The following is a 13668-nucleotide window of genomic DNA, read 5'->3' on the forward strand; positions in this document are numbered from 1 at the left end:
CAGTATTGCAGGCTAATTCAGCTCACTGCCTGGAGTTCAGTCCTGATTGGTTTGAGGTTGACTCAGCCTTCCATCCTTGCAAGGTGGGTAAAATGAGGACTCAGATTGTTGGGGGCAATAGGCTGACTCCGTAGAACAGCTTAGAGAGGGCTGTAAAGCATTACATAAGTCTAAGTGCTATATTCACAGACAGCATATTGACTTTTAGAATGATCCCGCCTCAATCTCCAGCAGACCATGCAAGGCCTTCCTGTCTGAAATGCCAGAAATCTGATGTTAATACAGGAGTCCTGAACAGGCAGTCCAACTTGGAGTAAGGCACATTCCTAGAGCAGAAAGCAGGAAAATGACTAACGCTAAGTACCAGGACTTGGCAACACTACAGTTTCTCATTCTACTGTGTGGAGAAGGAAAGCCCTTAGGGAATTCCCAGCCTGAAGTGGAGATGCTTAGTCTCTTGGATAGTTTACTCCTTAGTAGAATATCAAGGAAGGGCTTCTTGCACAATTCTGGAGGCCGTTCCTTCCACCTACCTTCTCTTTTCAAAGCAACAGGGCAATTCATTTTAGGGCTAGGCATGGAGCCTGGGACCTCACCAGTCCTGCCAGAAAAAAAACCAAAAACCAGCAGGCATACAATTTAAGCACAATTTAGCCAGAGGCCTGTCACCGTCAACGCAAACCAAACAAAACCCACCACTCAGCATGCAAAGTTCAATAGGCCATTCTTTCCCTTTTCAAATTGGATTTGAAAGAATGTGTATTGTGTAATAACTGATGAGATGTCTGAAATGAAAGAGCAGATATTAGAAATTCAAGTGGGAAATAAAGAAGTTTGTGGATTGATTATATTCAAAATAAGTATCAGATAAAAAAATATCGAATAGCATATGAGTAAATTTAGGAAATATTTTGTATTAGATATATTTCTGAAGGAGAGGGGAATTGAGAGTGTGATTATGTGTGGAGTGACTAGAGATTATAATTTAGGAATTATTTTGGATTATGATTGTTAGTTTTGATACCCTGCATTTTGTTCTGGGAAGTCGGGGTGGGGGTAAGGGGAGGGAATTGGGGGGTTGAGGGTAGAGATAGAGTGATGGTTAATGTACAGGGATTATTGAAGATGTATAAATATAATTAATGTAGGGTCGGGTCTGCCCAGTTACCATTTTAGAACGGTGGGGAGAGAGAAAAGAGGAGAGAGTAGGAGGTAGGAAAGAGGAGAAGAGGAAGGAAGAGGGGTAGAAGAGGGAGAAGGAAGGTGTAGGGTGGAGGGAGGAGAGGATGTAGATAAGAGAAGGAGAGGAAGGTCTGGAAAGTAAAAGAAGGTAGAAGAGGGAAGAGTGTTAAAAAGTGGGGTGGTGACTGGGCAAGCTCGACTAATTGTATATAACTACATTGGATGAGCTGTTTGATATGATTGTAAAAATAAAACTTTTTTATTAAAAAAAAGAAAGAATGTGTATTGTGCAGATAATGATGGGAAAAATGTACTTTGATGATGGCAAGGATGATCGTTACGTTAAAAATCAAGTTAATTTAAAATAGCGATAAAAAGAGAGAACTACAGGTAGTCCTCGACGTACGATCACAATTGAGCCCCAAGTTTCGGTTGTTAAGTTAGATATTTGTTAAGGGAGTTTTGCCCCATTTTACAACCTTTTTTGTCACGGTTGTTAAGTGAATCACTGCAGTTGTTAAGTTGGTAAAATGGTTGTTAAGTGAATCAGGCTTCCCCATTGACTTTACTGGTCAGAAGGTCACAAAAGGTGATCACATGACCCCGGGATACTACAACCGCCAAGCATCTGAAATGTGATGCCACAACAGTTGGGTGAAAAACAGTATGTCACTTTTTTTCAGTGTCGTCGTAATTTTGAAATTAATTGCTGTACGTTCTGGAATTTTTTAAAAAGTGTTCCATGCCTACCATATTCTCTAGCCTGTTAGTCTCTGGAGAATCTATAGCAGTGATGGCTAACCTTTTTGCCACCGCGTGCCAAAAGTGGGGGGAGCATAGGGGGGGTGAACGTGCCCACACCCATAACTCTATGCCCCCCCCCCACGCATGCACGTGTGACCCCCCCCCGCGCTCCCCCTGCTTTTGGCACGTGATGGCATGAAGGGCCTGTAGGCCTGTTTTTCGCCTTCCCCAGGCTCCAAAGCCTTTCTAGGAGCCTGAAGAGGATGAAAACAGCTTTCCCCACCCACCCAGAGGCCCTCCAGAGGCTGGAAATGGCCCGTTTGCTGGCTTGGAAGTTGGTAAATGAGCTGTTTCCGGCCTCCAGAGGGCCTCTTGGGGAAGTGGGGAAGGCCGTTTTCACCCTCCTCAGGTTCCTAGAAAGGCTCTGAAGCCTGGGGAGAGCAAAAAACGGGCCTTCCTCCTCTCCCCAGGCCCTCCGGAGGCAGGAAACAGTCTGTTTCCCTACTTTGGGTGGGCCCAGAAGGCCCCAAAATCAGCTGAGCTCACGTGCCCACTGATACAGCTCTGCGTGCCATAGGTTCGCTATCACGGATCTATAGTCTTGTTGAGACTACACCTTCCGGAATCTAGCCCAAATGATACTGGCCATGCCAGCTCTGGACTCTTGGAAATATAATCTGGATAGGAAGCAAAAACTAGATTAGCATTTAAACATTTATGTAACAGCTCCAAACTTCTCCTCAAACAGGCTCTGCACCCAATCAGGAAAAAATATTATAATGTTGACATCCAGCTTACTTTTTCACTGTTCTGAGATCCTTCTCTTTCTTCTTTTGGGGCTTCTCAAAGAGATAACTTTCCACAAGAGGTCTAATTAGGGACTGAAGGGATTTGTAAAATTGGTTGGTCTCACTTTTGTCCCAGATTTAGAATGTGAGGTCAACATCTCCAAGTAGCATCTTTTCTTTTTCGCAAAGGGGGGGGGGACAAAAAGGAAGGAGAATTGAGCAAGGTGGAAGATTTTATCCCCCCCCACCCATTCAGGATTATGGTTTCCTGTAGAAAGCACAAGCATTCTAAAAAACAACCACCAAAAAAAAACCCTACCACAGTTACTATTTATTGTATTTATCTCTCTCTATCTACAGAGGAGTTGTTTGCTAAACAGAGCCAGCTCTGCAATCTCAAGTCTAGCAGGTATTTTTAGTCGCCTCCTTTTGCAACAACAGAGCTTTAAAGGGAATGGGATAATTTTTCTTGTTAATGAACACTGATCTCTGGATAGATCAGAAAATACCAGATTCCTTCTCTCGAACTCCCCCCCCCAAAACCAACTCTCCCACCCAGCCACCCCTTTCTTCAGCTTCTACTGTTTCCTCTTTTGAAGCTCTGGGAGGTTTCCTTAACGGAGTCCTTGGCTGGAGGCCCCCTTGGGTAGATGCCATTTCGGGGCAGAGCTAGTGACGCCAGCAGTTCTCCAACGTCAATGGGGCCTCGTGAAAAGCAAGAGGAGGAGGGGGAGGAGGGGTGGGGGGAGGAGGACGACTGCTTGGTGTATGTGTCTTGGCTGTGCCTTCCAAAGAGTAAGAATCAGCCCTGTAAGATCAACATTACATGTGAATAATAAAAATTGGCAGGATTACACCAAAACAGCCCAAAACAAACGTTTTAAAGCAGCGGGTGGACAGAAGGTGAATCGGAGATCACTAGATAATTGTGGTCAGGCCTGTAAATGAAGACGGAGGAGGTGGGGTGGATTAAGTTACAGCTTCGCTGGACTTGGAAGAAAGGATCTGGAAAAGCAATACAACGTTTGCTTGATCGACGATTCAAGATGAACTTGATCTAATCCTAGTGCAGACGCAGCTGAGCTGCAAATCTTCCTGGTCACGCCTTTGTTATGGGAGCATGGATTTCTTTGCCGATGTTTAATCCTGATACTCCATGTGTGAGATCCAAAGGATACTCCATGTGTGAGATCCAAATCCAATCCTCTACCTAAATTTTGACAAGTTCCAGGGATCTCTTTTTCACTTTATACAAAGGTTTGGAACCCACAACCTATATAGTCTCTTTATCTGCAGAGCCACCCCAATAGAAGCTGGCTGTTTAAGAAATATCTCCACTACCCATGGTTTAGTACAAACGAGGATCTCAACGAACCCCTCTTTAGAGGTCTCGCTCTGCCAAGTTAAGGAAGGTAGCAGTTACATAGAAGAGTAACCCATTTCTTGGATATGGGCAGAAGTTTATGAAACATCTTCTCCAATGGCCCATGCCTGGGTGCTTCATTTAATGTCTTTTTGGCTCTGTTCTCCAGGGCAATTACATAATTTTCTACTCACTTTGGTTTATAAATCCCTGATATACACTGGGGTTTTTTTTTAAATGGCATTTATTTCTTAACTGCATGTTATCCGTTCCATCATTTGACCCTTTTATCAAAAATTGTAACTTGTTTAAAAAAAACTTTAGCTATTGGATAGATAGTGGTGAAAATAAAATAAAAAATAAAAAGTTCTTAACCCATCTTTTCCTTGGGGAAGGGACCTCTCATATAGTACTAAACTCTCTCTCCCCAGAGTGACCAGGTGCCAATGAAATGATCAATGTTTGGCTTCCGGTGTAAAACAGGTTTACCCAGCCCCTTAAGACTGACTCCTTGCATCAGTAGCATGATGCAATATACTCAGGTACATCAAAAGCTGCATGTTGTCCTCTCCCTCGGCGACCAAATTAAAAAAAAAAATCAGCTCTTCTGAGATTGCAAGTACAGGAGGGGTAGAATTGGACTTTGCAATAAATCAGCAAAGATTTCTGACTTCCCATTCTTTATGGCGATGACAAAGCTTTCTTATTTCAACCCCTGCCTCCCCGCATCCAGCCAAATAGAATAGAATAGAATTTTTTATTGGCCAAGTGTGACTGGACACACAAGGAATTTGTCTTGGTGCATATGCTCTCAGTGTACATAAAAGAAAAGATACCTTCATCAAGGTACAACATTTACAACACAAATGATGGTCAATATATCAATATAAATCATAAGGATTGCCAGCAACAAAATTACAGTCATAAAGTCATAAGTGGAAAGAGATTATACCTAGAGCTGAAGATGCTGACCATCCTGCTATGTAAATCATTAGGCTGAGGAGGAGGGGACAGATTCCAAGTTTCTGTTTTAAGGAATGGATAAGACCCTTTTCAGAGAGGCTCTAGAATCGGCAAAAGTCCAGAATTTGACTAAATCCACAGATGACGGCCTCTGGAATCAAGTATGTTACAGAGAGTTCAGTCACCTCCCCTTCAACTTGTTCTTGGATTCCGTTGTTCAGCACGCAGAAGACAATGTTAATAATAAGAATAATGAAAAAAACTCACTAAAGTCTTCGCCAAAGAGTAAAATGATTGCAACATTCAATCAACAGAACTGACACCTCCCCATACCACCCATTTTGAGAAGACTGCCACCATCTGTGCTTTTTCAATCTTAGGCCAGTAGGTACCATACCATTTCTTGCCAACTGGGTCAAAACGTTCTGTTCAGAGGAAGCCGCAATGAGAAAAGATCCCTGATGTCAAAATATCAAAATGGCAAAATTCCCTCATTGGTCAAAGCAATATCGAAACACAGATACCTCTGTAAATATAGCCCTGTTGGATCCTGCCAAAGCCAATTTTAGTTTGTTTCTCGCAGTGGACTCACCAGCAGAAGATAAGGTATATCCTTCACCTCTATTTATTTACTACAAATATATTACTATATATTTAAATTTGGATAAATGTGGCCTCTAATCCAAACCAGGAGAGATGGTTGGTTGCCACTGAGCTTTCTTGTGCAAACCTTGTGTCTTCTCTTCCCAAAAGCATTTGGTGAGCCAGGTTTTTCATTACTGGACACCCCCCAGGTTCTCCTTTCCTTGCCTCTTATTATTTTCATGTAATTCGCAACAACTTTCCCTCCACGGATATTCCAAGGGAGGAAGGATATGGTTGTCTATAATAGGGCATGCAATGTAGACAAAATACAAATCCCATTTTTACATGCCCATAAAACCAATTTCTTTTTTCTTGGGAGGGATCTTCTCTGGCTTAAAATGTTTCCTATCTGACTCTCTTTTCTCCCTCAAAGCGATTAATAAATTGAAGAAGGCTTTTTTCAACTACACTAACAAGAAGTAAATATTTTTTATAAACTAGGAATAGAAAACCATGCACATCCATACACATTTTTCGTATGTATATCAGTCCCAAAGGATCCAATCCAATTAGAAAATTGACCAAGTAAATCCAGTTTCCAGAGGAAAAGGCTCAGCGTTCTCTTTTTAGTTAGAAATTAAAAGAGATTGGACCAAATGGATTCTAGTTTGACAAATGAAAGTGGCTACCAAGATTCTCTGTTCTGATGATGACATCCTGTCTCTTCTCAAGCAGAAAAAGGATAGTGATAATTTAATAGCAGAAAAAAATGGGGTGTGACCTTTATAATGGATTATCACAAGTGTCACTAGTGCTGTGATGGTGAACCAGTGGCACGCGTAGCCATATCAGTGGGCTCCGGCCTGATTTTTGGGCCTTCTAAGCCCACTAGAAGTAGAGGAATAGGCTGTTTTCTGCCTCTAGGGGGCCTGAGGTAGTGGTGGGGAAGGCCCGTTTTTCTCTCTCACCTGCCTCCAGAGCCTCTCTGTGAGTTTGGGGAGGGCGAAAAGGCCTTTCCCACCCACCCCCCAGAGGCCTTCCGGAGGCCAGAAACTGCCCGTTTGCCAAGTGATGTTTTTTACTGTCCACAGCCTCCAGAGACTCATAGAGAGGCTCTGGAGCCAGGTGAGTAAGAAAAATGGACCTACCAGGCCATTGCGTGTCAGGAGCCAGGGGGATGGGGGGTCACGTGCGCTTGTGTGGGGTGCATAGAATTATGGGTGTGGGTACGTGCATGCACGACCCCACTCCACCTCCTGGCACGCGATGGCAAAAAGGTTAGCCATCATTGCACTAGTGAATTCTCCCATTTTCAAGGGACATAGAATTGGGGGGGGGGGAATTCAACACCTACAGAAAGCTTAACATCATTTTCTGCAAGCACACAAAAACAATGATTAGCTCCACTTGGAGCCTATCATCCATGCATGTGGGTAGAGTTGCCAACTTAAACCTGGAATCTCAGCAACCTTCTTAGCTTATTAAGAAAACTGCCGGATAATTATGAGCACATCGCTCTTCCCAAGTTTACCATATTGTACCAAAAGAACAAAGCAGCAATGTCTTTGAGTTGCTCTGGATTGCAAATGACCACACGATTACAGCTGTACAGTGTTTCTGGTGACAGTATAGAGACACTGTCTTTTTCTGGATTTTTCCCCCCCCTAACTTCTCATCTGCATATCATAATGATCTCCCTTCCGAGAATTAACCAGGCACAACCTCACTAAGCTTCCTAGTCCAGACAAGGTCAATCATCCTTACCCTACTTGAGACCCCTGGAACAATGTTTTGTGAAAAAGTAGCCCGGGAAGGTAGAATGATGCTGCCTGCAAGGTGATATATAAAGCCTTGCCTTCAAAGGGCAACATGTGCTCTTCTCCCCATCTCTTCATGTTTTGAAATGTGCAGCAGAACTGGTCTTAATAAATTATTTAATTTCAGTTGAGTTACACTAAGTTTAGTCTTCCCTTTGGCCATTCAATGGCTCAGGGCTATCCTTGAGCCTGATGAGGGCTCAGCATCTCTGCTGCAAAGGAGATCATAGAATGCACTGGATCCAACAGAGGGGCTTGCTTGGTGGGCAGGGATGCAAAGGCAGATTCCGATGCTAGGCCTGCCTGTGAGTCCAAAGGGACCCACATCTGGCAAGCCATCCGGTGACCTGTCTGTCCCTATCAAGGTCGCCTCCCCTCATCCTCTTCCATTTTCTCTGTGATGCAAAGCAAGGGTGAGGCCCAGTGCTTGCTTGGGAGGAGTGATGCCAGATGACATCGTTTTCCATGAGATCCTTTGAATTTGCTCTGGCGCTGGGAGAGCTCTCTCCACCCAGCAGGAATGCTCCCCCCAACGCTACACCAGATCTAATTTCAATCCTTGTTTGCACAGAAAACAACACCAGAGATGGACAGAATGTCCAGATTCGGACCACAGACTCGAGTTGGCTTTCACAACCATTCGCCCTGGAGGAGAAGCGCTTCCACAGGCGGTGGGGGGGGGGATAAATAAAAGAGAGTGTACAAGACAACAACATGGGTCTCTTGAAATTAAATACAGCCTGCTCTTCCCCTGAGCTTTTTATGAACTTTGCTTTAAGTTGGAGATCTGTTTTTTGGAGAGCATGGGTTAGAGAAGTCACCCACCCCTCCCACAAAAGAGAAAGCCAACTGCCAGCAGTTGCTTTCTGAGAAGGTTGTCCTGCAAGCATCCTGCAGCTGCAAGGGAGGAAGGCAGCAGGGAGAGGTTTTATTTGGCATTGCGATACGAAATCCCCTCCCCAATGAACGGGTCCTTGGCTTGCTGGTTTGTTTAGCTGAGAGGAGTCCAGCTGAACTAAAGCTTCACTTTGCAAGCTTGGGCTTCTTTCTCTCTCTATTTCTCTCTTCCTGAAACAGCTGTGCATGTGACAAAATCAAGGGACCAAAGGAAAGGAACTATCTGTGCAATTCGATTTGCATCCACGGTTATCTATAACCTGGGGAAAATCATTTGAAATATAATCACAGGCCTATCGGGCAATGGGAAAGGAAAGCTGAATGGGAACTTTGGTTGAGCAGCTTCAGATTCAGAAATACATGCAAGTTTCTGAGTTCTCCCCTTGGCTCAATATAGCACAGGAAGCAAGGGGCGGGGTGGGGACAATTTATGGGTTGACACAGAGAGTAATGTTTTGGGTCGAACGTGGCCACCTGTTCCTGAGTTGCCAGCAGCACATTTAAGTTGGGCTCTGTGTATGTATGTGTCTCTGATACTATAGTATCTTAGCTAATTGTTGTTAACACAGCTTGATTTGAAAACTAAGGATCTGTTAAATTTAAGAATGTAAACACAATAGTAAAATCCTCTTATTTCATTGGAAATGAGCAGCAATTTCAATTCCACTTCTTTAATAAATGTGAAATGTATGATTAAGCATTTGGATCCAGCTGAGTGGGGTTCCCATTTGGTTCTTTACAGTAATTATCATGTTTGGTCACTACTTAATATTTTAAATTTCTGGTGGCGATGGTGGTTTAATGTTATATGGCTATTTTTGTCCCTGTTTATGGCTTGTTTTATTTATTTAGCAAATATATACAGCCACTCATCTTACTGAACATGATTTTGGGCAGCGTATAGCCAATAACAATTAAAACGATTTAACAAGTATTAGAACAATTAAATATAGATTTTAAAAAATGAAACTAAATTTGTGGGAGAATCCCCCATGCCTTGCAGGCTCCCCATGTTTTGGGGAAAAGTTGTTGGAAGAGCCATGTTTAAGGGCTATCTGGAAGTCTAGTTAGGATGGAGCATGTGGGGTGAGGGGCTGATGCTCCAGAGCAGGGGTCTCCAACCTTGGAAACTTTAAGACTTGTGGACTTCAACTCCCAGAATCCCTCAGCCAGTGAAGCTGCAGAGAGCAGGAGCCACAGTCAAAAAGGCATGTCCTTCTGGGTTTCATCAGGTGAAATTCCTTAGCTGCATTTTTGTTGAATGCCACCCAGAGTCACAGAGTTTGAGTTGGGCAGACCTGCAACTCCATAACATAAATAAACCCGAGAAAAGGAAATTGGAGATGAAACAGTTGTAAAAGTAACTAGGGCTCCGATCACTGTGCATGTAAGCGTGCATAACATTTGGAGGGGCACTTCACAATGCAATGAAAAGGCCTTGTCCCACGTCTGAAGCACTGAAACAGAAACGTTTCTCACAGGCCCCCTGTGACTCTTGTTCAGCCTTTTCAGTTGTTCCATATAGCAAGATAAAAAATGAGAGGAACGTGAGATGGAGCTAAATAGCAATAAAGGTAGCAATATACGTCATTTATAAGAGACCTTGACTACTGCATAGTGGCTTAGACATTTTGTCATAGCCTTCTCCAACCTGGCTACCGGACTACACTCCATGCCCAATCATACAGGGGTAAAATCCACCAGGTTCTGGAAAACCGGTAGCAGAAATTTTGAGTAATTTAGAGAACCAGCAAATACCACCTCTGGCTGGCCATAGAGTGGGGTGGGAATAGAGATTTTGCAATATCCTTCCCCCAGAAGCGGGGAGGGAATGGGGATTTTGCAGTATCCTTCACCTGGAGTGGGGTGGGAATGGAGATTTTGCAGTATCCTTCCCCTGCCACGCCCACCAAGCCACGCCCACAGAACCGGTAGTAAAAAAATGGATTTCACCACTGCAATTGTATCTGTTCCCAATGTCCTCGTTCATAATTAGTATTAAAAAAAAATTCCAAGCCTCCCAAATCGTATTTAAATATGTCTTTTCAAATCTACCTTTTCTCTTAATACACATTTATAAATATAGTTGCTTGAAGAGATAAGCACTTTACTTTGTTATTAATTTAAAAATGGATTAAATGAAATGAAACCAACCCTTAAATAGATCGCACTTGAAACGAAAAGCAGATGCATAAACAGAACAGCCTCTGCAAAATACAGACCATAATAAATCACTGAATACCCATAGGTGGGCTACTGCAGCACAGAGAACATTCTGATTCAATGCGAGTATAACTTCTTCGGCACACACCCACAGGCAACCATTACATGCATACACAATATAACCCTCTCCCGATTTATCCTCACAGCATTGTGAAGTTCATTAATCCTTCTTCCGTATTCTCGGCCCTCTACATTTCTGGATAACGAAGTTCTGGATTCCCAATGCACTGAATTAAGAAGAATGCAGCTTCCAAAATTCTTGGTGCTTCATCTCAGTGCCCTGGCATTACCCCATATACCATCACACGTACATTCTCTGCTCTAGCTCTGCCCCAGTTGGTTGCTCTTGGTGGGGACAGGGCAGCGCGACTGGCTCAGAGAATCAGAAGGCCACAAAGTTACACTGTGTGTGTTGCAAAGGAGCGAATGAACTCCTTAACCCGACGCTCTCATTTTGGGAACATAGGATTCCAAGCATCTACAGATGTTAAGGCCACAGAACTCCAAAACTCTGCCAGTAAAATAAATTTTAAAAAGGAGAAGAAGAAAAAAAAAAAAAACTACAGTGGAAGAAATGTTTGCAGCAACGACTCCCCCCCCCTCCCAAAGCAGCTCAGCCAAGTTTAGCTTTTATACAGTATTTTGAAAAGGGGATTTTTTAAAAAAAAAAATAATGCACACTTTTCTCTTCCCTGGATTCTCCCTGGGATATTTTGCATCAAAAGTCTATGGCCTCAGCCTTTCCCGGGGCATGGCAGGTGGAGGATGCCAAGCTTTGCTGTTGGCACATGCGGGCCTCAGTGCTGCCCACCCTGCCGTGCTCCTTGCCAAAGGGCGCTGTGATGACGCACATCCTGCTAAAACCCTCACGAGGCTGTGCAGATCCAACATGTCGAGGCCGTTTCGACCCACTCCTGCCAAGCTTGTGTACATTCCAAAGCTGATCCCATGCCAGCACTTCTCCATGCTATAAAAGAAAATGGTTTCTTCTGGAGGAGGAGGAGGAGGAGGAGGAGGACGCCGACGCCGACTCAGGATAGATTTGGTAGATTAATTGGAAACACAGTCAGGGTGTTGCAACTGGGCATAGATGGATTCTGCTTTCAGAAACAAATGTATTCATTCTCAGCCCTGGAGCAGTTCCCCCCAATGGAAGGGGACATTTTTGCTGCATGAGCTCACTGCCCTCCTCCCAACGCGAAGGCAGCAAACAGCACCATCGGGACCTCACAGCCCAGGCTCCGGACGCTGCAGCTGGGCTCCGACAGACGTGCTGCTTGCGTCAGAAGGCAGGCCACACAAAGGAGTCGCGGCTGCAGCAGAGATTCCTTTGGCGGTTCACAGCCAGCAGCTCTTGGAAGAGAGAAGGAGTATCTGTTTGCCGTGGGAGCCCGCAGGTCACTGCATCGGAGCCAAGTTGCAAATGTAATAAGGAAGAGCAAAATTAAATTGATAATCATCAGTCTGCCTTTGAGGGCAAAGGATTGCTTTGTTAATCAATCTGCGGGATTTGGTTTGCCAGTTTAGATGCAAAGAGTTTTCTTCCCAAGCAGGAAGCCCTAACTCTGTTGTTTTTAGATGCACACATTCAGGGTGGGAGCAGGGATTGTCTCGGGAGGGGGGTTCACCCTGGGTATGAAATAAGGGAGGACACTTACTTTATGGAAGATCTTGCCACATTATAAGAACCTAGTCATTATTACCCCCCAAATCCTGCCTGATTCACAGAAGAGGGACTGAGACACACTTAAGGCTTCTGCCTTACTGAATAAACCAACCAGTGTCTGGATACAACAACCGGGGGGTGGGGGGAGGAAAGAAAATCCACCATCTCCTCCCTCTAGTCATTGAGAAGCTGTGGTCTACTTGTGCTTTTATTTTAAACTGCCCTGGCCAAGCCTGAATGGGAAAGGGTCAGAAGGTCTTCTACAAATGCCACGGGAGATTGGTACGTACGTCAGAGAGTTCTCCAATGCCTGGCAACCTCGGGGCAGTATTCTTCAACCTTTTGCCTCCCCGAGTTATTAAAAGTCCACTCTGACAACGTGGACAAAGGCTAAGAGGCTGGGAGCTGGAAGATGCACTTGAGAACGGCTGCCACCATTCTCAAGACAGACTGGCTTATTTTCTAGCAGTAGTGGGGAGAACGTGGCCCTGCAGAAAGCAGGAAACTGCATTTCCCAACATGCTTCATGATTACTCCACGTCTAATGGTGCTCTGGGAACTGTATTTCCGCACACATCCAGAGAACCAGAGTTGCCAGCCTTGTTTTTTTAACGCATCCTAAAAATACTGGCTGAGTCTTCCACCTATGTGGTCCCTTACTGGTAGCTTGTTTCCCAGCAGTTGTCTTTTTCTGGCCTATGAATGATATCAGCCATCTTCCAAGTTCAGGCAAGTTCCAGTTTTGTCATTAACCCTCTGCCCTATGTTTATAGCCCAGCAGCCAACTTTTGTTTAAAAAAAAAAATCTTTTGTGAAACTGTTCCAATTTAAGTTGACTGGAACACATTCTTCCTCTTGACTTGGCTATGCTGGAACCAAGAAGAAAAACAAGATTGCAGAAAGAGACTCATGGACTTGAGGTTTAACTCATAAGCTGTAGTGCTGGAGTTTTAACCAAAGGAGCACCTCTAGGCTCACGACTATCTAAACTTTCCTCTCCCCCCCCCCCACACTTCTGACTCAACGGGCAACTTTTCACTTTCTATTTTTATTTTTATTTTATTTATTTTATTTATTTTGTCACAACATCATACAAAAAGATTATATAGTATATACACATATAAACATATATAGGAAGAAGAAAAGAAGGACAGGAACGGTAGGCACGTTTGTGCGCTTATGCACGCCCCTTATGGTCCTCTTAGGAATGGGGTGAGGTCAATAGTAGAAAGTTTTTGGTTAAAGCTTTTAGGATTATGGGAAGAGACCACAGAGTCAGGTAAAGTATCTATCCTGGAGGATGTCCGGGCTCTTATTCAAGCAAGCTTGTAAACTGCCACTTGCCTAGAGTGAATCACCTTGACCACCAGGTGAATAGAAAAGGAACATTTACATATTGCCTTATAGTCAGTGTTCTCCCTTGCCCTCCATTTTTTGCAA

At 44.0% G+C, this 13668-nt stretch overlaps 1 protein-coding gene across 9 annotated transcripts in view; it reads right to left on the reverse strand.

Moving 5' to 3' along the window:
* The window catches only part of HDAC7 (histone deacetylase 7), a 257378-nt gene that overhangs the window by 95800 nt on the left and 147910 nt on the right, over positions 1-13668 (reverse strand). Inside the window, exons 1-2 of one of the 9 annotated variants that reach the window (XM_058173336.1) lie at positions 2725-2737; positions 534-601 (exon numbers count right to left, since the gene is read on the reverse strand). The exons of 7 other annotated variants lie outside the window; for them this stretch is intronic. In XM_058173336.1, the coding sequence (XP_058029319.1) occupies positions 534-579 (46 nt within the window). In that variant the 5' untranslated portion in view covers positions 580-601; positions 2725-2737. Of the gene's footprint in view, positions 1-533; positions 602-2724; positions 2738-13668 lie in introns of those variants that run through there. One more of the 9 variants, XM_058173335.1, reaches the window with a different exon arrangement.

This window comes from Ahaetulla prasina, chromosome 2, assembly GCF_028640845.1.
Source record: "Ahaetulla prasina isolate Xishuangbanna chromosome 2, ASM2864084v1, whole genome shotgun sequence".
Taxonomy (NCBI): domain Eukaryota; kingdom Metazoa; phylum Chordata; class Lepidosauria; order Squamata; family Colubridae; genus Ahaetulla; species Ahaetulla prasina.